The sequence below is a fragment of the Trachurus japonicus genome, chromosome 17 (assembly GCF_045865225.1).
Source record: "Trachurus japonicus isolate A0001 chromosome 17, Traja_1.0".
NCBI lineage: Eukaryota > Metazoa > Chordata > Actinopteri > Carangiformes > Carangidae > Trachurus > Trachurus japonicus.
This window is the reverse complement of record NC_140923.1, coordinates 5,805,074-5,829,915: the sequence shown is the minus strand read 5'-3', so window position 1 is coordinate 5,829,915 and position 24,842 is coordinate 5,805,074. Positions and strand designations below refer to the sequence as shown.

Here is a 24,842-nt window from a genome sequence, read left to right as displayed (position 1 = left end):
TTCGGAGGTGAACATATGGTTATCCCCATATTTACACTTGCTCAAGTCGAAAAAAAAGTCCGCTCGTATCTGAACATCTCTATATTGCTGCTGCCGCCGCCACCGCCGTAGTAGCAGCAGCAACAACAACATCCTTCTCTACAAACAAATGTTTTTCGTCCTAGTCTCAAAATTTGTCCACAAAAGCAAATGTAATGACTCACTGCGGAAAGCTTGCCAGGCCTATAGTTACGGTTGCTAACGTAGGATTGGACAATAGCAGTTTGTGGGAGGAGTTGGCAAAGGGTAAATTGACCCAATCTGTTCCCTCCCTCCTTCTATCTTTCCTTCCTTTTTCCCTTCCTTCTTTCCTCCCATCTTTCCATTTATCCTTCCTCCCTTCTTTCCCTTCGTCCTTCCTTCCTTCCTTGACCCAGGAGGACAACAGGAGGGTTAAGTTCTGAGATTGGTTACGATATATCGCAGCTTTATATGTACATGAGGACGTGTAAACCTGCAAACTCTGTGGAAGTTTGACACATAACAACCAATGAAATGAAACTCATTATTTATTTATAAAGCACATTTAAAACAACCTAAAGTTCTGTCTATGTGTAGAGTGGGACAGACAGGGAAGAGTTTTTTGTGCGGCTTCCTGTTTTTACAGTACTTGTTTCATCAGGTTCATCTGGTCAAATGAGTTTTATTAGAAATGATAGGAGGATAAAGTTTCCTGGTGTTTAAGCAAATATTATGGCCTGTCATCTGCTGTGTTGGCACTGCTGTTATGGATATTTGAATAATATTATTTATTTATTTTTTAAATAGGAAAAAAAAAAATCATAATGATAAAATTAGGACACACACATACACACACACAGATCACTTTTTTTTTTTTTTTTTTAGCTCCAACTAAAACAAATTGCCAATATAATTCACTGCTTATCAAATGTTTCCACTAAAGACAACACTGAAATGAAGCTTTGCATTTTTAAATAAGCATGTTATCAGCCGAGTGCAGACAAATTCATGGGAATATTTTAAAAGCTTTTTCTTTTTTTTTTGCCTCTCCAAAATAAAAATAGTAAACGGGAAATGATGTTTGGTATTTATGGATGTGCGACATGTATTTATGTCATTTCATTTCACATAAGAGCTCTTACCTCACTGTTCAGGAAACAGTAGAGGATGGCCACAACCAGACCCTGAGAAACACAACGACACAAGTGACGTTAACAAAGAGAACAATGATAATAAAAGATATAACAGAGGGATGGAGGTGTGGCTGAGTGACGAGACAGCACCTGAAAGGATCCGAGAGCCAGGTCGAAAAATATCTTATAATCTTCTGCGATGGATTCGCTGAGACAGACGAAGACCACGTAGTGAATCCCGAACAGAGGGATCAGCAACAGAGTGGATTTGGCCAATCTCCTGAGAGGAAAACACAAACGAACAGTGTTGTGTTTGTGTTTATTGTCAGATTCATTTAACTTCAGTGCTACCTGGTTCAGCAGGTTTGGTGTTTTATCTACTCAGGTTTTCATGTCTTGAGATATAAAAGAAGTCTGAGTGGAAAAAAAGTTCATTCTCGATTTCGGCAAAAGCGTCTTATTAAAATAGTTCAAAATCACAACCCTGAGCTTTGCTGATTGCATCTTTCAGACTCTTATCTTGCTAATGAAGATTGTAAGGAGCAGTTGAAAGCTGTGAAAACATAGCAAGTGGGCACTGAATTAAGATTATTTTATCAAAGTCTGGAAATTGAATCTTGATTATGGCCCTGAAAGCATCAAAAACTATCCACCATTTAATGAGGTCTTTATTGTAGCTTACTAATGTATGAATTAAAGTTAACATTTGGAGGTGAGAGCGACTTAGGAAAACCCAAATGTTTGAAATCACTCTGAATGATTAAAAAGATTTTAAAGCTCCATACAGTATAAATGTAGATGTTTGTATTAAAGCTCCATACAGTATAAAGGTAGATGTTTGTGTTAAAGCTCCATACAGTATAAAGGTAGATGTTTGTGTTAAAGCTCCATACAGTATAAAGGTAGATGTTTGTATTAAAGCTCCATACAGTATAAAGGTAGATGTCCATGTGTAGTGTGATTATAAAGCAGCTCTAGGTTCTATATTAATACTGTGAAAGTATCAAAGCCTCAGTCCACAGAGAAATGCACACAGCCTGTATTCAGTAACTGAGCCTTAAAACCAGTCGTCAGGACTTCCTGTCACTTTGTGATGTCACAACAAAGCCCCTCCCCCTCACCACCAGGACCCACCATCCATCCAAGTCCAACAACTTGCAGGATTTGGTTTCTCTGAGTGTTTTATTCTGAAATCTGCTCTGTTTGTATTGGATCGCACAGAAAACAGTCAGCCAATCAGAAGGGAGGCTCAGAGCCTCCTCCTCTCTTCTAATTGGCTGACACCAACCTGTTGTTACTAGACTAGAGCTCCAGAGAGAAGCTGAGAGATGAGATGGAAAACTACACAGAGATGGTTTTTAGATCTTCGTATGGGTCAAGAAACTAATTGAGCCTACCCAAGGTGCATTTCTGTTTCTGATTGAAATAAAACATGGAGTCTCAGTTTAGGAAGAAGGACTGGATATTTTTTCTTTTTAAAATTTGTCTCTCGCTTCCTACATGGCTGTGGAAAAGTGGATATTTTTTTTAACTGGATGCATGTGTGGTGCTGTTGTAGGACGGTACAACCTTCCCTCCCTCTCTCCCAGTATCACTCTCCAGCTGTCGACTCAGCTCAGAGTTACACCGAACTCCACCACAGCGACACCGAGTCTTCGCTTACACTAACGGGAGATTCGGTGGTGGAGCGAACCGGGTTTATCCGAGCTTTTCATCACCTCTCGACCCCCGAGTCTCGGATTCCCGCGGCCGCAAAACACGAGAGCACCTGACAACTCAGCACAGCTCAGCTCCTTCCACTGGAGGGTAAAATTGCCTGGAGATTAAACACACCGCCTCTGACTGGGCAAAGACTCAAATAGAGGCTGAATTGTGCAGGAATGTGCTGCTCCATAGAGGCATAAAGGTTTCCACCCCCCCATCATCCCCCATCCTCCACCCTCCACTTCATAAAGGCTGCATCATGAAACGCTGTCTTGTTGAATGAGCGTTAGCGTCACTCTTATCTCTCCAGACAGCAAACACAGAGGGGATAAAAAAAATGTTCTGGGTGTCTCAGATTATCAGTATTTTATATTTTGAGGCATTTAGCTGACTCTCTTATCTGCAGCCGCTCACACTGACCCAGCTGATGCGCCGTTTGCTTAATAACACATGAATGTTGAGACTTCCCGTGAACTTCTTTGAACTTTTTCTCAGGATTCACGCCGGGAGTGTCGTGCATATCCACGAGGCTTAAAAAAAAAAAAAGCCTGGTGTGTTTTTCACGCTGTTTAGACCGCATCAAATTCTGCAGATACCTGTATTGTGATTGGTCGTTGCCTCCGACATCCGGACACCTCAGCTTCTGAACCAGGATCCGGATGATGCTGATGAAGAAGATGAAGTTCACCTGGGGGACAGGGAGAGGAAAAACTTGGTCACGCTTTATCACAGCAGACAAAAAAAAAAAACTCACGGGAGTAATTTTATTTTTGATGTATTGATCATTTTCCCACCCACTGAAACACTTGAGGTAAAAACTCATTAAATGAGTCGAGTGAAAAGTCTGATTCTATACTGCAGCTTTGGTTTCTTTTCATCACATTTCATCCGAATGCATCTCATAGAATAAAAATCCCTGTATTAATGATGTTAATTCATTTATGATTGTTAAACATATTTAATTTTTTAATATTTTTCATGGTAATAATATACAGACAAATGTCATTTCAATATATTACACATTAAAATAACATACATAACTCATGTTTAACTTCTGTATGCTACATGCAGATCTATGCTATATTGCTAATTTATGTCCTTTTTATTTTCTCATGTCAAATTGTATCTCATAAAGACTATTCTCCCATTCTTGGAAAGTGGTCCAAGACTTTTACAATATCAACATAACTGACAGGCCTGACTGAGACTGGACACATGTTTATGTGAGATACATCAGTGCCATATCATAATTTCGACATCCCAACAGTCCGAAAATGATCCATGCATTATTCCAAAATCGAATTGTTTCAACATCTCGTTCCGTCCATATTAAACCCATTGTTCGAACGTCCCGTTGTTCCGAAATCTCAATGTTTCAAACCCTAACCCTAACCATCCATATATGATACAAGAGAAAACCTGTGCCTGTGCACGTTGTATATCAGACAACGTTTTTGTCCCTAACCCTAACCGTAACCCACATCCCATAACCCGCTGGGTGGCAGTCAGCACCACGGAGAGCTCCCCAAGCAACCTGGTCATTTATGCACAACTTGCACCAGAGTTAATAACCGGAGGTCTCAGTGTTTCATTCTCTCCTCTCTATGACGCCTATTACTGTAATCACATTTTGGAACAACGGGACGTCAGATCATTGAGATTCCGGATGTCGGAATTATGAGTGGTACATCTACATTATAAGCATACTTATTAGACCAAACTGAACTCGGGCCAAAATTATATATTGTAAACTAAAAAGAATGGCTTCTACACGGTTTTCATGCCTGCCTGTACATCCAGTCTGTTAAGGTATTTCATTCAAGTTTCATCACGTTGGTGGAGTAGATTTGTTCTTTTCTTTTGGCTGGGTTCGTGGGGCGCATGATGTCTGTCCGACTACCTATTTCTCCGACTTCCCATTTCTCCGACCATACATTTCTTTATTTTTGCGTCCATTAGTCTGACCTCCCATTACTCTGACTTAAGTAACCCTAACCCTCAACCTCACCGTAACACTGTAGAATAACCCGGATTAATGGGTAGTCGGAGAATTGAGGGGTCGGACTTTTGGGCGGTCGGACTGACGTATGCTCCCTGGGTTCGTGTTGATTACAGGTTGAGAATTAATGCTGGTGAGTCGAGCTGGGCCGGTTTACTTTTTTCATATCTATTTTTTTTTTTTTACACGTTTTAAAATCATATTTACATACCGTTGTTATATGGGAATTCAATATGACTACAGGTGTAAATAGTTCAGTGTAGTTTAGTGACATTATCTCACATGGTTTTTGGGGCATTAGCTACCAATGCAGATGTTTTAAGGCGGATCTCTGAACTTTACGTTATCACGCAGCACTGATTTAGAACAATGTGCATTTTCCCGCAGGTGTTGTAACTTCATGACTCAGCGTTTGAGACGAGCTTTCAGTGACCAGGAGTCTAGAAAGAGGATAAAGTGAAGGGTCGCTGGTGAAGCCCGTCATAATGAGCTGTTTTTCATTTCACGGTAACTCACCTGGAACCCGAGTCAAAATACCAAATGAAAAACTGCTAGTATTTTTTTATTCAAATGTGTAGTCTAGGAGGAGCACCACCTCCTCATATGTTTCGTAATAAATTAAATTTACACGTCTGGCAGCGGTAAAAATAAACTCACTTCTCACGTAAAGACCTTCATCTGCTTTTAAGAGCAGCGTCCCCCTGCTGAGACCTTTAAAGGTTGAAACGGCTTACGTAAGTCAGCGGGAGAGCGGGAATACACTCAGCAGGAGATCCTGTGAAGTTAATACCTTGAGACGTGGGGCGCCAGCACATTATGTCGCTGTTACTGATGCTAAAAAGAATGCTCACTGATGCCTGTAGATCTGTTTAACTATTTACTGTGTTTTTTAAAAGGTTTTAAAGTTGAAAGGGTTGTGAATTAAAATTAAAACTCTTTAATGAGCTGCAAACCTTTCAACAGGTAAAAAAGACCTCATAGTCAAATATAGGTGTGCATGCTCTTTGAATATACCAGACGTTAATATGTAGATGGAAATATTGGAAATTAAATTTACCAACTTTAAAATTGCACCCGAATGCCCCTTAAGTAAAACTCAGTGCTTTGTTGATTGCACATCAATTGCGGTGACAAAACATGTCTGATGTGTTGATTGTGCTGCTGAGATGAAAAATCTTTACGGGTGTACAAAGGCCATATGTTCAGCACAGAAAGTAAATAACAAGATGAGATGAAGAGATATTAAAGTCTGACAGCTACAATTACATCAAATCAATGAAGAAACACAAAGCCATGAAATAGGTTCTCTGGAAATAAAAAGTTTTCTCTGTCGATATTGTCTTCTCACGGGATTGTCCTTCCGCCCGATGCTGTAAAATTAATATGACACTTTGTCGTCAGCATCTGTATCCTTTGTGTCGTTGTCGTCGTCTATCGTTTTGATCTGGATGCGCTTGAATGCTTTTTGAACCAACGTGCATACAAAACACCGACAGACAAAGAGAGAATTAATGAAGCTGAACCCACCATAATGGAGAATCCGATCGGTCCATTGATCACCCAGTTGGGTATGGGGTTGTCATTTCTCTCCCAGCATCTGAGGGAACCAGACACAACCATGAAGTGACATGTATAAATATGTTTTTTAATAAATAAACACAGCAGGAACAGGAAAAAGTGGAAGTGGTTGCAAGCTGGTCGACAGTTTTTTCTAACAATGGAGGTAATTTACTTCTGAAGTCAGGTATTATACGCTTCAACATCTGGTGCCTCAAACAAAGGAGTTTGGTGATTTGCAAAAATGCATAGTATCTCCTAAGTAAGTCCTTCTTGGATCCATTCATCCAAACACCCACGAGCCCCAGCTCCTCCTGGATGATCCCTTTTATTGTACCGTCTTGCATGGTTTGAATCTCCATGTTGGAGATCCCTGTAAACTGAAGGTTGTTTCCAGAAGGAATCTTTACCATTGGCTGAAACATGTTAATCCTACTTTAACCAACCGAAAGTGGGAACTGGGAAGAAGATCAACTGGTTGATTCAGAGCTTCAATGTCAAACTCAGCTTCTTCTTCAATCTGGTACAGTGTACAGCTCATTATGAAAGATGCTTCACAAATCTGCATCTAAAAATAAGTAAATAGCATCTTCTATTTGGGCCAATGGGGAGGCAATAGCACAATAGACTTTGATTAATTTTTCCCTCAATTAAGACCAAGCCTGACATGAAGTGAGATGTTTTATGGACTCGGTGGTCCATCCACCTTGACCTCTAAAGCTGTGACCAGACTGAATGGCGGCTCCAGCAATATAATGCAGGGTCATAGAGCTAACAAGCTGAACCCAAGGGGGGAGTTGTGAGTTCTACAAGTGAAGACCACTTCCTCGTTCAAAAAGCAGCAGTACCCGTCCGGCCTCTGGGGGCTGGCTCCAGAAGGGAGCAACTCCAATTGAGCCCCATGTGAAAATAGCCGACTTTACAGCTTAAAAAAACATATTTACAGCCTGGTACATTCTATTTTTTTGGTCTCTTCCAATAGTTTCCACCTCCGTGAACACTGTGGGGGGGTTTTAGTATTGTTTAGGCTTCAAATTCGTGCATAAATTACGTTGAATGACAGGTTCACAGAGAGTTTACCGGCCGTTAATTGGTTGCTTTGAGTTCAGTGGGCGGGTTCTTAGCTGGCTAACCGCCGCATCTCTCCAAATATGGCAAGTAGACTCCACCTAAAATCCAAAATGGCGCAGTTCAAATCCCTGTAGTAGCGGCACAAAACAGACTCCCCAAAACCAATGGGTGACGTCATGGGTGCTACGTCCATTCTTTTTACAGTCTATGGTTGAACCAGGATAAGGATTTGGTACAATGAAACTGTAGCCTATAAATAAAGTATTTGGGGATTTCTGATGAGACTGTATTCAGACTAATGAGACTGTGGCAGAGGACGTTAGAAGAGGAGTTGGTGTTCAATGTGACTCCAACCAGATTGATCAGTGCTAAGTCCATAGTAACTGCAGACAGGTCAGACCAGACTTAAACACTTAATAGTCCTTTCTCAGAGTCGGTCTGGAGCTTTAAACTGCACCTCACTGCCTTTATCTGCAGATGCTGTTTCATGGGTCACACCATGCAGTTAAAAGTTCCAGAAAAAAGTGATTTATTGGACTTTATGTTACGATTATTTATTTATTTATTTTTGCCAAACCAGTGTTGACAAGGTCAGGAGTGAACTTTCATTAACATTCTCCACGTGTTCCTCTCGCTGTGCAGCTGCACTGCTGCTCTGCTGCAGAGTCATTTTCTTTTTACAACACGCCCACTCAGTGCGACTCACTCAGTAATAAGCTGCAGTGTCAGCTGTAATAATGTGCAACTGAGGCCGAGCAGATCCGCGGCGATGACGACTCAATGCAAATCCCACCGGCTGAATTATCCAATAAAGTGCTCTCTGACACGCGGGATGTTTGTCTTATTATTTCTGGAAACTGAGCGACGCTGGTGTGGTGTTGTACACACTGACGGACTCTGATCGATAAATGTAATATAAGGACTTAATGGAATATAAACAGATGCAGTCCCTGTTGAATACCAGCGTACACCACTCTCCGCTATGACTGAAGCTCCCATAATGAACAGAATGCATGGCTTTCTCCTCAGAGATCCATTAATTAAACTTGAATTAGAATGTCAAGACGGGACGCGGTGTTCAGCGAGTGAACGCGACACGAAGGATGTGACGCATATGTGCACAAATATCAAATCTGAATCACATTTTCATGCTGATGAGTGATTATCTCTCACCCGGTGTCCTCCAGATAAATCCTCGTCATCGCCCACACAAAGACAAACACAGTGGGGATCCCTGTGGACAGAGGATATCGATATGATATAGTTAAATCATCATCTATTGATTTATATTCAGATCTGACACAACAGATGTTTGTGTTCGTCTTTTGCAACATGTGGTTTTGGACAACGAGACATGTTTCAAATGAATGTGTACAAGTGTTTGATTAACCCTAGAACACTAACATTAAAAATAGTAACATCATCACTAACGCCGGGTATTTTTTACCCGATATAATATACCCATAAAAAAAAAATCTCATCAAAGTATATTAAAATACAACAATACATGGCAAATTGAAGTACACTTCCTTTATTTTCCACTATACAATGTTTCACAAAATGAAAAAAAGGTATCATGGAGGACCCCATAAAAAAATGTCCAAAATTTGTGATTTTTTTTTTGTTTTTTTAACAAAAACTTCCTTAAAAAAAACAACTAATGGAGCTGGGAACTTGTCCTTCAGACCACCCATTTGTGGGACATTTGAGCCTTATTTGGTGGAGTAAAAAGAAAAAAGAAAAATTTTCAGCATCACCAAAAATGGTCGACAGATTTAGAATACATAAACACTAACGTTGGGTGAAATCCACCCGAACATGTGCCTGCTGAAAAAACTAGGGATGGGAGCAGGGAAACATGCCTACCTTCAATGACGTCAGTGAGCAGTATGAAGCTACAGGGACCCATGAAACTCAGACAACAGCAACATAATGAAAACTATGAAACAATAATTTCACGGGTGAAAATCACCCGACGTTAGTGTTCTAGGGTTATAGGACAGTTGTGTGAAGAGTGCTGCGACCACGCACCCCAGCCGATGAACATGTAGACGATGAAGTGTCTGTTCTCGGAGAAGATGACGACGAGCAGCGTGTGGAGGTACAGACCCTCCACCAGCAGCCAGAAGAAGTTGGCCATGATGAAGTACTGGAAGAACACCAGGCTGGCTTTACATCCCACCTGAGAACAAGAACAAAAGGCAGCTAAAGGTCAGAGATATAATGAGCAGGTTGTAGACTCACTCGGTATCTAAATCCTGAACGTTTGAATGTTGAATGTCAAAAATTCTGTAACGGCTTTATCACCGACACAAAATTAACCTTTAAGTCACTTCCTCAACATCTTATTATTTGTCTTTGCACAGCTGTATGTAACTGCAGTGTTGAACCAAACTCCTATATCCACACACACACACACACAGAAACTCTCACACACACTCTCTCTCTGGATTAATCAGGCAATTATGCTAATCACTGTGATAGGTTACACTATATATACTCTAATTTTTCCACCAGGGCAGTCGGTGGGTGCACCGGGAGGACAAGCTTTAATTTGCAGAGATCACAACAATACAAGCAGTGAACAGATAAGAGAATAAAGGTCAGAGCGCCCCGACAGTTATTCCTGCAATTATTACAGAGACGTTTCCACTTCAAGATGAGAGGAACGTTCAACAAAAAAAAAAGAAAAAGAGAGAGAAAGGATCAAATGTCAGAGCTTTAGAGCATCAAAAGTTTTAGCTCGTAACAAAAGCTGTCAAGTGTCGAGAGTTGTGAGCCGATGATTGTTGAGATTTTCAGTCCTGTGTGATTTTTGTTAAGTCTTTATTGGACGTCAGGAGGAGATAAAAGAAAGAAAAACTATCGAGGTTGATGTCTTAACCCCTCGTCACCCACTGAACCGATATCTCAGTTATTATCAGGCTGATTTTTTAAGATCTAATCTGTGTTTTTCTCAAATTAAAGCAGCTCGATTTGTAACGTCAGCTATACATCAGCTGTTAGCTCGTCTCTCCAAACAAACAGAACTGTGTCACTTCTAAATAAGATTATGAGATTTGCTCCCGGATTGATTAAAGTTGGGATGAATCCACTGATATTTTAATCAACATGACCACACAAGCCTCTTAAACCACAACAGAGTCCATCAATCTCTCTGTGGGCTACATAGCTAACATTAGCATTAGTTTAAGGCCCAATCCCATTTCACCCCTTGGCCCTACCACTTACCCCTACCCCTCCGTTTTGCGCGTTCACGTGTAGGGGTAGGGGTGTCCCAATCCCCGTTAGGACAGAGGGGTAGGGGGAAGTGGTAGGGCTACATACCCCTCCAAACGGAGATTTTTCAGAGGCACACTCCAAACGGAGGGGTATGAAAAGTTTCCCATAATGCATCTTGCGGCAGCCGGCAGCAGTGGCTGTAAAACGAAAAGCTGTTTTATTTCTTGCTGTAGCGCTGTTATTACGTCACTTTCTTAAGTTTTAATATTTTTTCTTGCGAGAAAGTAACTGTTTAGGTCCCAAATGTGCGGTTAGTTTACCCAAATGACGGCGGGTTAGAAGTTTGCTCCGACGATTTTTCGGAGAAGTGAAGCTCCAGGAGGAGCGGCTCCTCACAGAGGCAGCAGCCGGTCTGCAGAGCTGCTCCGCCGGCCAAATTACGTCCTCGTCCCGGTCCCGCCGGGAGAGAAGGCGGTCGTTAATTAACTTATCCGCGGGTTTTTAGAGGTTTACCACCAGCATGTTAAATTCTTTTTAGCATTTGGTCTAATTGATGAAATCTGACAATTGTGGCAGAAGCATTAGTTATTTGGATGAAAAGTGAAGCTTCATGTATCAGACAGAGGAGCAGGCAGCTGCCTCTGGGCTCTGTGTACAGAAATCACCACATTTACATCAGTAAATAAATGTTTTACAATGAACCGATCAGTCTGCATTAAGTTTTATCTTATTATATTAAGTTATATGGTACACGGCTATTTGATTTCTGGCAAAAGCTCGCCGCATCAGCTTACGTAAAAGCCAGTGAGACTACGTGATGACGTATGTGACTGTTGAAGGGGTGTCCCAATTCGGAGGGGTTGACTTTCTACCCCTACCCCTTGTAGCTCCGTTTCAAGGGGCGAGGGGCAAGGGGTAGGGGAAGGGGTAGGGGTAAAAAAGAGAAATGGGATTGGGCCTAAGTCTTGTAAAGCGCTTCAGCCGTTGAAGGTTGTAAAACATGCTCTGAGTAGCTACAGACTGGACGCTACAGTGACTCGGTATCGGAAAATGATGAGGCGGCATGATTAGCCCGGAGCTAGTGGGTTAGCATTCTAACTTCTAGTGGGAGAAAAGAAGTGAAACTGAAGGAAAACAAAAGAGTTGATAAAGGGTTTGATGAAAAAAACAAAAAGCTGTTATTGACGTTGTAGCAAAACTATGATTAGCATGTTTCAGGCACTTTAATGTGGCTAATTATCTTCCTAGCTCGTCTTATGTAACTGTGCATTCACACCAAAAGCTTCCAAAGAGGCAAAGTCACCCGAGGATGCACTACAGATAAGATAGCTTTTTGACGCTTTGGAAGCTTTTGGTGTTAACATACAGTAACGTGTTCATAGTTGATTGTTTTGAACACACTGACCACCCATCCTGCAGATGTTTAGACCTTTTTTATATGATTTTAATCTCCTCTGCTGTGACTAGAGCTCCTTTAAAACCCACATTTTAATGGTTATTTAATGTATTCTGCTGATTTTGAGATATTTGCTTATTTTGTGAAAGAAAAAAGTGTTTTTTGTATTATTATTTTTGAAGCCTCTGAAATAACCGTGCTGATACATCTCTGGTACGTTGTGCACTGCCAATCTTAATGAGTGGAGGAATTTCCCATTTCCCCTGAATTAGACACTCTATAGCGAGTCCAGCTGGATGAGACGTGATGTCGGTAAATGAGCTGTCACAGCAGATGGTTTTTGCCCGTTTTTATCACGTTGATGACGCTGATTGATGTTTGCAAAACTTTCATGCAAACAAGAAAAAAAAAAAAGTGACGTCTCATCTTCACAAAAACCTAATTTACATTTTCAATTTCAGCTTCACACTCGAGCCGCCTCAGCTCTGAGACAGTTGTGCTGTTAACGCTCGAGTGTGTCGCTCGCTCGTTCGCACGCTCTGTTCACTCGTTTGTTCGTCGGAGGGGGATCAGTGTGGACAGAGGTCGAGACCTCACCAGTGATGGCTGGCTGGAGCACTGCGAGGTCCGGTTGAAGAGGATGTCGTCTTTCACCAGCACGGCCACGGCTCTCAGGATGAAGGAGAAGAAGAGGTTGAGGTGGATGTAGTTCCTGGTGCAGTGCAGCTTCCTGCACAGATGATGGAGGATTAGCTTTAGAGTAATTAGCATCAATGAAATGAAACAAAAAAAACATGTGGAGTTGAAGTTTTTAGATCGTTGAATTTTAATCATCATGTTTTGTCTAACAAAGCTCATGACGTATAAATCTGAATCCAAACACTTTTTCATCAAATGAAGGAGATCAGAGCTCTTCCTCTCTGTGGCGTCCCAATCCGACCTCAGTGTCAAACACACTGGGTTTTGTCCCTCTGCTGGTTATACTGGTGCATTTACCCGCATATTAAAGAGTGTGTTTCAAACTCTGCCACGGGTCCTTTAACCTCACAGTTGTGGAGCGTTTAATGAATTAAAATTTTAATGAGGTTTAAAGGGATAGTAGCATTTTTTTTTAAAGTGGGGTTGTATGATCTACAAATAGCCCCTAAGTACTTTAATTGCAGTAGCAGACTCTCTGCACTCCTCCCGTTAGCAATGCCAGCCCATAGCCCTGCCCAGAGATTTACAACATACATTGTTGTGAATGGACCCAAAGAAACGGCCTTTTTTCGCGGCCTAAAAGAGGTTTTACCTGAAAAAAAAAAAACACAGTTTCATTGTTTTCATTGGGTCTGTTCACAACAATGTATGTTGTAAATCTCTGGGCAGGGCTATGGGCTGGCGTTGCTAACGGGAGGAGTGCAGAGAGTCTGCTACTGCAATTAAAGTACTTAGGGGCTATTTGTAGATCATACAACCCCACTTTAAAAAAAAATGCTACTATCCCTTTAATGATCTTTAACTGTGTGTTAACTGTTTTCATATAAATGCTTCCATGAATTAACGTCACGTTAAAGCTTTGGGAAATAGAGACAGTTATTCACAACTTGTACAGCTGATGTACATATTATATAATATAATAATGAACTTTTTTCATATTGCACCTTTCTTAGTTACAAGGTGATTGTCCAGATAAAAGAAATTAAGAGAAAACAGTGACAAACCACACAACCAAAGAAAAATAGAAGAAAAGTATAAATCCTGTGACCCAAGGTTTTTTTTTAATCAACATAATGTACAGTACATGTGCAGTGTGTGTGAGTGTGTTCGAAACACTCAGTCAGTATTAGATAAATATCTGTTGGTTTAGAAAGCGTTCTGCAAAATGTTAGTACACTTTTCATTGTCTTTTTTATTAACTCTGTCTGGTGTCTCTTTTTAATTAAGTTTGCACTGTAGCACTTTGAGATTGCTTAAACATAAAGTGCATTACAAATAAAATGTATTATTATAATTATATCACAGTAGCTGATATTAACACGAGCATAGCTGAAGACTTAAAGACACTTTATCCATCCCTGAATGATAAAAACAAAATGCAGACCATGCACATTACATTTTTGGTTGTGGCCATGTTGTGTTGAATGTTTCCTCAGCTCTGCAGCTCTGTGGCCTCATTGAGATGAATGAGACAGTCCTGTTTCTTTTTTTGTTTTTTTTAGCGTCTCTCTCTTTCTCTTTTTTTTTTTTTTTTGCCTGTGACTCCAGAGGCTTCTGGAGCTTTTAACTGCACCTCCCTGTCTTCCTGAGCTGAGAAAAACCTCCAAGCACTCTGGGCCACATTAAATGCATGAGTCGTGCTTTATAATAAATGTGTTCAGCTTCTAGTGAAGCTACTAAAAAACTTTTCTTTACAGTCGCTTCTCCAAATCCACAGGGAGACTCCGGCACTGGTTGGAGCGTGTTATAAATACTGTACTGTATGTGCTCGTTAAAGAGCAGATATAATGAGCCTTCACTCAGGGATAAGAGCTGAGAAAACTAGAAAAGATGAATACAGTATGTACAAGTTTGATACAAGATACAAGTGGTGTCGAGCAGCTTGTATTTAAATATAAGAGGATTTACCATCATCAAACACATGTACACTGAGAAAGAGAAAAAAAAAAACTATAAAGTCGGGGTTTTTATTTTTTTATTTTTTTTATTTTCTGCTCCGACTCAAATGTGCTGAATTAAATGAGCCCTTAGCAACATTTTTTCATGTCTTTTGAATAAAATATCTTTTCACAGATATGTGGTTTCTGCATATTTACCACATTAAGTTCAAAGGTTCCACTGCTGTGGTCAAACCTCCTGTGGCTTTTTACAGCTAATCCCAACAGCAAACAAATTAACATAATTCAAATTAACAAAACCAAGGGAGCTAAAAAAAAAAGAGAGAGAGAGAGATGTGTCTAATTGCAGTGCTTGTTCATTTCAAATCTAATTAAACCAACAGCTTTCTCTCTGACTCTGACATGTCAGTCAGCACATGGAGATTAAAAAAAAGGAAAAAAAAACACCAGAAATGAACCGAGCTTGAAATTGCCACCAGCCGCTCTGCTTCTGTAACTGATATTAGTTTTATTCTTCTCACCTGAACAGACAGAGGATGGCGCTGCCGGTGGTGAGGGCGATCAGAGACAGGCTGTGACCCAGAGTGTACAACGTCTGCACAACCACGTAGAAGACCAGCTGCAAACACACACACGCACACACACACACACACACACACACACACAGTTGCATATGACAAATATGTCCCTATATAGCGATTGTTGCTGTATATGTCAAACCAAATAAACTTTATTTGTCCCGGGAGGGAAATTTGTCTTGGGCATAATACAGCTGCTTTGTAATGTAAAACATACATACACAATACATACATTACAGTGGCAACACTGGCACACATATCCAAGACAGAAAAGAGAAAAAAAGTGCAATAAATAGTTTAAAATACTCATAAAACAAGTTGTCACCTATACACGCATAAATCCTCTAGATATATAAGACACAAGTTATAAATACTAAAATTTGTAGATGCATATTGACAATATCGATATAAAGTATACAGTATATCAATTTAAAAACATGCAATAACATGCAAATTTATTACCAAAAGCAAACATAAGAGATTAAAAGATAAAAGATTATATATGCTTTTATACTCTGTGGTTTTCCTTTTAGTTTCCTTCTTATTGTCAACGTGTATTTACCTTCTGGGAAACTGTTCTCAGGCTTTTGAATGCACCGTTTATGAGATCAACATATATTGACAAGCTTTGAGGTGGATATGTAGATTTATATTTCTACAGCACATAAACATAGAATTGATCTAATATCTAATAGATTCCATGTATAATTTTTACATATGAATATTTTTTTTTGTTATGTATAGGCTTCGTAAATGTATGTCATATATTGAAATTCAACATCATGTCCCCAGAAATATGAAGTCCCAGTTTTCACCACAGCTCATATAATAATAATAATGATATCACACTTGTTTTCAGTGCTTACATTGATGTTTATCATGCTCTGCACTTAATCCAGCATTAAACATGTATATATGCTAATTTTAGCTGCCATGGCGACGACACGGAGTGAGTCACAGCGAGTCTGATGATGCTTTTCTCTATGATCTTATTGGATTCTGCATTTCATTCATTAGTATCATGATTAAAATGGTGTTATTATTATTATTACTGTTTACAGGTGCAGCAGGAGGCAGCAACATGAGCCAGAGAGGGCGAGAGAGCATTACGGCTATAAGAGAGAGAGAGAGAGAGAGAGAGAGAAGGGAGCACAATGGGCAATTGAGTTGTGTTGTTCGTGACCCAAAATAAGTGAAGAGGAGGAAACTGCGGTTACACAACAGCGACGAGCCGAACGCATGAACACACAGCAGATGTTTGATTTCATAATTGTGAGACGGTCCATGTGAGGACAGAAACACACACACATCTACACATTTACTCACTCACGGATGAAGCTTGTTACACAAATCTGGACTTTTCATTGATAAATAAATATCAATGAAATATTTTGTTTGCCAAAAATTGCACCAATCACAAGTTTTGTTTCCCTCTCTCACACAAACTACTGTTATTTTAAGTTAGAAATGATCATCCCAGTTCAAAGTCCCTGGAGCCTCGCTGCCAGCTCGGCTACAGACTCAAATAATAAAGACTATTAATGAACTGTCTGCACTTTTTGTGACCCTCCGTCCAGTCAAGTGTGGTGCAACATGTCACCAGTAATTAACCAAGTCAGAGTCTCTTTTATACTGAGGCTGCATTCAGACCTGTGGCTTGTTTGCTCTGCTCTGATTCAGCGGCTAAAACGATACAATTGTTTTGCTTTTTTTTTTTTATTTTGGGTCGTTTGTGTTCACACGGTAGCAGTCCCAAAGTTGTAAACTAATGCCATGAGCGAGCCAACTCTCTTTGGTCAGAAAGAGGAGGAGGAGGAAAAAACAATAACCATGGAATAGAGGTCTCAACAGGCCTGAAAGTTAGGTCGCTTTCACACCTGAAAGTCCGGCCCACGGTCCCGACCAGAGGGAAGAGATGATACATTGTTGCAATTAAGTTTTGAGTGTTCACACTGTCCCTTGTCAAAACGCAACTTTTTTGTAAACAAATTCCTAAGTCCGGACCAAACAAGGCTAGTGTGAAAGCGACCTTAAACCCTGACCCGACATGATCAGAGTCATTTGAATTGTATATTTTCAGTCCAAACCCGACCAGAACTCAGCCAAAAAAAAAAGGAAGCTGACTCAAGTCATCCTATATGTTTTCAGCCCGAACCGGTGCATCCAGTCGGCCTGGCCCATTGAGAACATTAACAGCATGTTGTGTTGGTTCCTGAGTCGATTATGTTGTCACTGCAATCAAACCGCTCCATTGGGCCGAGATCGGACGACTGCATTCACATCTGAACCAAATGAAGTGATCTTTGGGGTTAAACACTCCCTGTGTCAGAACAGCTGCTCCAAACGAGCCAGGTCTGAATACACCCTGACAAAAAAATTAACAAAATTAAATTTTGGATGGTGTGAAACTGAAAGCATCAATCGCACTCGGGTGCGCACTAAATCAAGTGGAACGAGACCTCCAAAAAGGGGTGGTCTTGGTCCAAATAATCAAACTAGCGGTGTGAGACAGCTACAGTAGTGGGGTGTGTCTACACTGGATGTAATGTAAAAGGCTGCCCACACTAAGAATAATAACTATTTGAATGAATCTCACTGACAGAGTGTGAAGATGAATTTCCCTATGTAAGGCATTCTATCTATCTTCTACAGTGTTTCCCCTTAATTAACCATAATTAACTCTCTGATAGTAAAGTGACCTGAGATAAGTCGGTGCTATATTATGAATAAAACTGACTTAAACATCTGGATGTATGTCACCTTTGACCGGTGAGAATCTCCCTTACCTCGGCCGTGTACTGTGTGTGTGTACAGCAGCCACCTCAGTACTGTGTGTTTACTGTAGGTGAAGTCAGTCAGTGGCCTCTTGATGCTCTGAGCTGATTCTCTCATGCACCAACACACTGAAGCTCCCTTTGTGCCTCTCAGCAGCAGTGGGCGGAGCCTCCTTCATCATTTTGAATAAAAATACATTTTCTCGCCAAAAGCAATAATTTATCCAGCAAATTCGATTTCAGAGCAGAGAAGAGACTCATCAACCACAAAAACAAAAAAAAAAAACAAGACACTTTCACACTGAGGATTGACTGAACTGATTTAAAAATATGTTTGATTTCATGTGCACACGTGAGAAATTAAAAGGATGGAGAGAAGTAGAGAAAAAAAAGCAGGAGCAGCTGATTCTTCCTCTTTTTGAAAGTTTCCTTTTAATCTTAATCAGGGCATAAAATATGTGTCTCTTGTGTTTCGGTGCAGATGTGATGCAACAGGAGCGTTTTTTTTTTTCGTTTTTTTTGCTCTGAATGAAGGTTTGCATCAGATCCGAGCACGAGGCTCATTATACGGCGAGTGTGTGAGGGACGATCGAGACCGAGAGAGAGAGAGAGAAAGTGTTGTGTTGGTGAGAAAAGTTTTGTTTCTGGCACCAAGAGCTGAACGGCAGATAATTTCCTGTTAGGAGCAGAAACAAAGAGATTGATATCTGCCAATAACCCCCCCCCTCTCTCTTTGAGAGTGTGTGTGTCCTGTTATCTCACTTTGCCAGAAAAAGACGTTATGTGTTTGATTTCCTCCTTTGTCGCTTTGGGTTGAGGTTAGAGAATTAAAGTGTTCTTGTTTTGACGAGAGGCTGAAAACTCAGGTTTATACCAGTTTAAATGTTCAGCTAACAGACTGATTTAACCTGAACCTGACCACAGCCTCATCAGGTCACAATGAATGAGAATTAAACATGCAACTCTTACATTATGATCTCCTTTGATCCATAAGAGACTTGGTAAATTAGTTCACTCTATATACTGTAAATCTGACTCGAGTTGTAGGAGGAACGACGAAAGGAAGGAAGGAAAGAAGGGCGTGGGGAAAAAGGAAGGAAAGATAGAAGGAGGGAGGGAACAGATTGTGTCAAAAAGGTAGGAAGGAAGGAAGGAAGGACGAAGGGAAAAAGGAAGGAAAGAAATATGCAGGGAGGGAACAGATTTGTCCAAGGAAGGAAGAAGAAGGAAGAGAAAAGGGATGGAAAGAAAGATGGAGGGAGGGAACAGATCAGGTCAATTGGATCAAAAAGGAAGGAAGGGAGGGAGGGAAAAAGGATTTTGGAAAGAAAGATGGAGGGAGGGAAAAGTTTCCTTCAAGGAAGGAAGAAGGAAGGGAGGGAAAAAGGATTGTGGAAAGAAGGAAGGAAAGAAATATGCAGGGAGGGAACAGACTTGTTCAAGGAAGGAAGAAGGAGGAAGGGAAAAGGGATGGAAAGAAAGATGGAGGGAGGGAACAGACCAGGTCAATTGGATCAAAAGAGGAAGGAAGAAGAAGTAAAGACAAAGGGAAGGAACGAACGAACGAAGGAAAGGAAAAAGGATTTTGGAAGGAAGGGAAAAAGGAGAGAAAGATAGAAGGAGGGAGGGAACAGATTGAGTCAAAAAGGAAGGAAGGAAGGAAGGACAAAGGGAAAAAGGAAGGAAAGATTGAAGGAGGGAGGGAACAGATTGGGTCAAAAGGAAGGAGGGGAGGGAGTTAAAAAGGAATTCTGGAAAGAAAGAAGGGAAAAAGGAAGGAAAGAAATATGCAGGGAGAGAACAGATTTGTTCCATGAAGGAAGAAGAAGGAAGGGAAAAAGGAAGGAAAGAAAGATGGAGGGAGGGAACAGATCAGGTCAATTGGATCAAAAGAGGAAGGAAGAAGAAGTAAGGACAAAGGGAAGGAACGAACAAATGAAGGAAAGGAAAAGTGATCGTGGAAGGAAGGGCGAAAGGAAGGAAAGAAGGAAGGATGGAGGAAGGGAACAGATTGGATCAATTTTACCCAGGAGGACAACAGGAGGGTTAAAGCAACTGGTTAAAGGCCTCACTGTTTAGGCTCCAGCTGTTGACCTCTGGTACGAGGGCCAGAGTTGGTCCAGATGTGGAGAAGTAGCATCTGACCATTCTGTTGTATATGGGTCAGATTTCGGCCGTGGAAACAAATGTAAAAGTGAGGTAAAAGAAAATAAGAATGTGGCCAAGTTTGCCTTCAATGGCCTTTAATTTGGCTTTAATCTGTAAAATGCTTTGAGATGATCTTTGTCACTTTATGAATGAGACTGAATTGACGTGACTTTAGGAAGCAGAGTCTGTTGAAACAAAGACAGAGACTCATCATCTGTCTGTTCCTCAGTCCTGTAGTTCAGCTCCAGTGGTGAGTTTGTGGCCTGTAGACGTCTTTAAAATTCAGTCCCACCTTCTAAAACTTATCACCAACAGTTCAAAAACACCTTGTCGGCTGCTTCCAGATGAAAGTCGACGTTTTGCCTCTTTTTAACCGAGCGGCTGAAAAACGATAAAGACGGACATTGACATTCCTTTACAAGACGGAGCTGCTTTGATTCCAGGTCCGACTCCTTCACTGGGCCAAAGAAAAGCGTGACGTCCGTCCGCCAGACGTTACAGTGCTGCCGACCCACCTTCAGATGAACTGTGGCTTTGGCCCAGAAATGTTTGAATTACAAAAGCACAAGCTGATTCCTGTTTTTGTTTGTTTGTTTGGCTTTTTTTTTTTTTAGGCCGTTAAATCCTTTCTCAGTGCTGCTTAAGTATTCCAGTAACACAGGAGGAGTCTGCTGGAAATAAACGCACAATGTCTCTGCCTTTGTTCTGCAAAATACACCAGTGAAGATGGACCACTTTGATCAGACAGACACACAATAGATAGCAGGACGTTTTTGGGTGAAGTGCACTCACTCAGAGGGAGAGCTGATCCGACTGGAGATCAGGGGAAAGACAAAACCAAAGTGGAGAAGGTGAAGAGGGCAGGAGGAGGATGATGGGTAAAGAGGCAGCAAAGGGACGAGCAACAGATGGACAGTCAGTTTAACAAGCACAAAGAGACATTGAGGACGAGACCAGCAGTGACCCAAACCGAATCAGGCGCAGCAATTATCAGTGTGGAGGCCAAACAAGGCCAAACATCCTCCACACCACCACAGGCACTTCTTCACCCCCCCTCCTCAAGTCAAAACAAAACAAATTACAGATTCAATAATTATAATGGCTTTAATGTACCTTCAGCTGCTGTGTGATGACTTAGTACAAGAACGTTTCAGACGTCCAATCAGTTATTAGGTAAAAATCTGTCTAATTGCTATATACATTTTAAAAAAGAAAAACACATTCAACCATGTAGCCTAGTTTTATTTTTGAAATAATATGAAAATACTGCTAAATCAACAGCTGTAATGTTATTGACTGACGGCTTCTGGAAGAAGTGGAATTTTCCAAACTGCCTGGGAACAATAGATGGGAAGCATGTGACCATCCAAGCCCCACCACTGACTGGGAGTCAGTATTTCAACTACAAGAAAACTTTCTCCATAGTGCTTTTGGCACTTGTGGACTTCGAACTACAGGTTCAAGGTCATTCAAGTGGGGGACTTAAGGAAGGACCAGTGATGGCGCTGGGTCAGCTCTGGGGAGAGGAACACCCAGTACTGCTCACTTGAGTGATGTGCCACATGTCATGGTGGGTGACGCAACCTTCCCACTGAAGCCATACCTAATGAGACCATACCCTGGACTGGACTCAACCTCACTCGCCAAAAGAGGATATTCAACTACAGACGTTCAAGGGCAAGGATGTTGGTTGAGAATGCTTTTGGCATTCTGTCCTCCAGGTGGAGAGTGTTGCATTGCAGGATCAACCTGCACCCAAAAAATGTGGACACCCTCGGTGTGGCTGCATGCATTCTCCATAACTTCCTGTTTGCCCTGAGAGAAAGTGTGAGGTTGCTGGAGGAGGCAGCGCAACAGGAGAAAAACCTGCCATCAGTATGGAACATAAGAGGAAACCGGGCCTCAAGACAGCATGATTATTGCACAGGTGTGCCTTAGGCTGGCCACACTAAAAGGCCACTCTAAAATGTGCAGTTTTATCACACAGCACAATGCCGCAGATGCCGCAACTTTTGGTTACATGCTGTCATTTCGACATCCCACCATTCCGACATCCCACCACTCCGTCATCCCGCTATTCCGACATGCAAATGTCCCACCATTCCGACAAGGCTTTCAATATAAGGAAATGTGCGTTACTCAAGGCAAGGCAAAGCAAGGCAATTTTATTTGTATAGCCCGTTTTTACAAACAGTTTGTCTCAAAGGACAGGTGACTCCCTTCTTTGGGACTAGTCTGCCTGTCTAGCCATTACCCAAGTTTTGAGAGAGCGTGCAGGAATGTCCACCAGAGCTGTTTGCCCATGAATTGAATGTTCATTTCTCTACCATAAGCGTCTCCAAACACGTTTCAGAGAATTTGGCAGTACAAGCACATCAGCCCAGGACCTCCACATCCAGCATGTTCACCTCCAAGATCGTCTGAGACCAGCCACCCGGACGGCTGCTGCAACAATCGGTTTGCATAACCAAAGCATTTCTGCACAAACTGTCAGAAACCATCTCAGGGAAGAGACCGCATGCTTGTCGTCCTCATCGGGGTCTCGTCATCGTAACCAACTTGAGTGGGCAAATGCTCACATTCGATAGGATCTGACACTTTGGAGGAGTGCCATTGAAGAGGAGTGGACCAACACTCCACAAGCCTCAATCAACAACCTGATCACCTCTATGTGAAGTAGATGTGTTGCACTGCGTGAGGCAAATGGTGGTCACACCAGATACTGACTGGTTTTCTGACCCCCCGGACCCCTCAATACAGTAAAACTACACATTTTAGAGTGGCCTTTTATTGTGGCCAGCCCAAGGCACACCTGTGCAATAATCATGCTGTCTAATATACCACACCTGTAAAATGGATGGATTATCTCAGCAAAGGAGAAGTGCTCAGTAACACAGATTTAGACAGATTTGTGAACAATATTTGAGAGAAATTGTTTTTTGTGAACATAGAAAATGCTTTAGATCTTTGAGTTCAGCTCATGAAAAATGGGAGCAAAAACAAAAATGTTGCGTTATATTTTTGTTCAATGTAGATGTCTTTTGTTATTCAGATGTTGGTGTTTTTTTTATCATGCTCATTACAGTTTCATTGTTCTATTGTTCTAAAGATGTCATCATTCATTGTAAATAAAACATTTAAAAAATAGCTGTTGTATTCTTTTCAGCTCCCTCACAAAATATAAGTGTAAACTACCACTCACCATTGTAAATGCAGTGCCACTCAGCAATTAACATTGGCATAAGAAAGGTAGAGACATGCACTCCCCTTACAGCTGACTATTTCAACAGTATTTAAACATTTCTCATCTCATTTGCTGCAATTATACAGCTGTGCCTGTGGACATATTTAGCTTCATCACCATTCAAACCAATGTGTCTAACACATTATATTGCTCAAAAATCATCTCCTATATACTATTCTCTCCATCCTTTAAAAACATCCACAATCAATAAGTTAGCAAATAGCCTATTTTGCATTTCAAAAAATGTGAGTGACGGACACAGGACGACTTGTTCAGTTCACTCTCAAGGTCACGACGTGGAGGAAACTAGCCCACTCTGCATAGTGAAGCTCAGCACTGAAGTGAATTAATCATCTGAAGACGCCGTCTCTGAGAAGAAGGAGCTTTTAAAATAAAACACTCAAATCATTTTTTAGGGTCTGTGGAGCATCATTTTGTCAGAGGGGCAGGGCTGAGAGAAGACAAATGGACTAAAACCCAGACTGCAGCTGTGATTAGATGCAAAGATGCGACAAAAACAAAAATAAAACAGACTTCAGGCTGCATATGAAATTAAGTTATACTCCATTTGCTGGTGGTTTTTATCATTAAAACACCCTTGTCTGCTCAGTTTGGGAAGAAGACTGCGCTGAAGCAAACAAACAAACAACAAACCAGTGATTTGTCTGATACAAAAAGGGACATGTACAGTCAGATGCTGTTAAGCACATTCCTTCTGTCCAGTGGTGAGTTTGTGGCCTGTAGACGTCTTTAAAATTCAGTCCCACCTTCTAAAACTTATCACCAACAGTTCAAAAACACCTTGTCGGCTGCTTCCAGATGAAAGTCGACGTTTTGCCTCTTTTTAACCGAGCAGCTGAAAAACGATAAAGACGGACATTGACGTTCCTTTACAAGACGGAGTTGCTTTGATTCCAGGTCCGACTCCTTCACTGGGCCAAAGAAAAGCGTGACGTCCGTCCGCCAGACGTTACAGTGCTGCCGACCCACCTTCAGATGAACTGTGGCCTTGGCCCAGAAATGTTTGAATTATAAAAGCACAAGCTGATAACTGTTTTTTTTTTCTTTTTTTTTTTTTTAGGCCGTTGAATCCTTTCTCAGTGCTGCTGAAGTATTCCAGTAACACAGGAGGAGTCTGCTGGAAATAAACGCACAACGTTTCTGCCTTTGTTCTGCAAAATACACCAGTGAAGATGGACCACTTTGATCAGACAGACACACAATAGATAGCAGGACGTTTTTGGGTGAAGTGCACTCACTCAGAGGGAGAGCTGATCCGACTGGAGATCAGGGGAAAGACAAAACCAAGTGGAGAAGACGAGTCGGGGTTGAATGATTCGGATGGTGATGAAGGAGACAGAAAACTGGTACACAAGCACAAACGGCTTCTGTGGTGTCCATTTCGTTTTTTTTTAATCA

The 24,842-nt window shown here is 41.2% G+C and overlaps 1 protein-coding gene across 1 annotated transcript in view; it reads right to left on the bottom strand.

Annotated features, from left to right (window-relative positions):
• LOC146969862 (vasoactive intestinal polypeptide receptor 2-like) overlaps positions 1-24,842 on the bottom strand; it is a 104,461-nt gene that overhangs the window by 2,486 nt on the left and 77,133 nt on the right. The window contains exons 5-12 of the mRNA XM_085805422.1: positions 15,201-15,298; positions 12,680-12,812; positions 9,496-9,646; positions 8,638-8,698; positions 6,364-6,433; positions 3,434-3,525; positions 1,284-1,413; positions 1,143-1,184 (exon numbers count right to left, since the gene is read on the bottom strand). Coding sequence (XP_085661548.1) covers positions 1,143-1,184; positions 1,284-1,413; positions 3,434-3,525; positions 6,364-6,433; positions 8,638-8,698; positions 9,496-9,646; positions 12,680-12,812; positions 15,201-15,298 — 777 coding nt within the window. The remainder of the gene's footprint in view (positions 1-1,142; positions 1,185-1,283; positions 1,414-3,433; positions 3,526-6,363; positions 6,434-8,637; positions 8,699-9,495; positions 9,647-12,679; positions 12,813-15,200; positions 15,299-24,842) is intronic.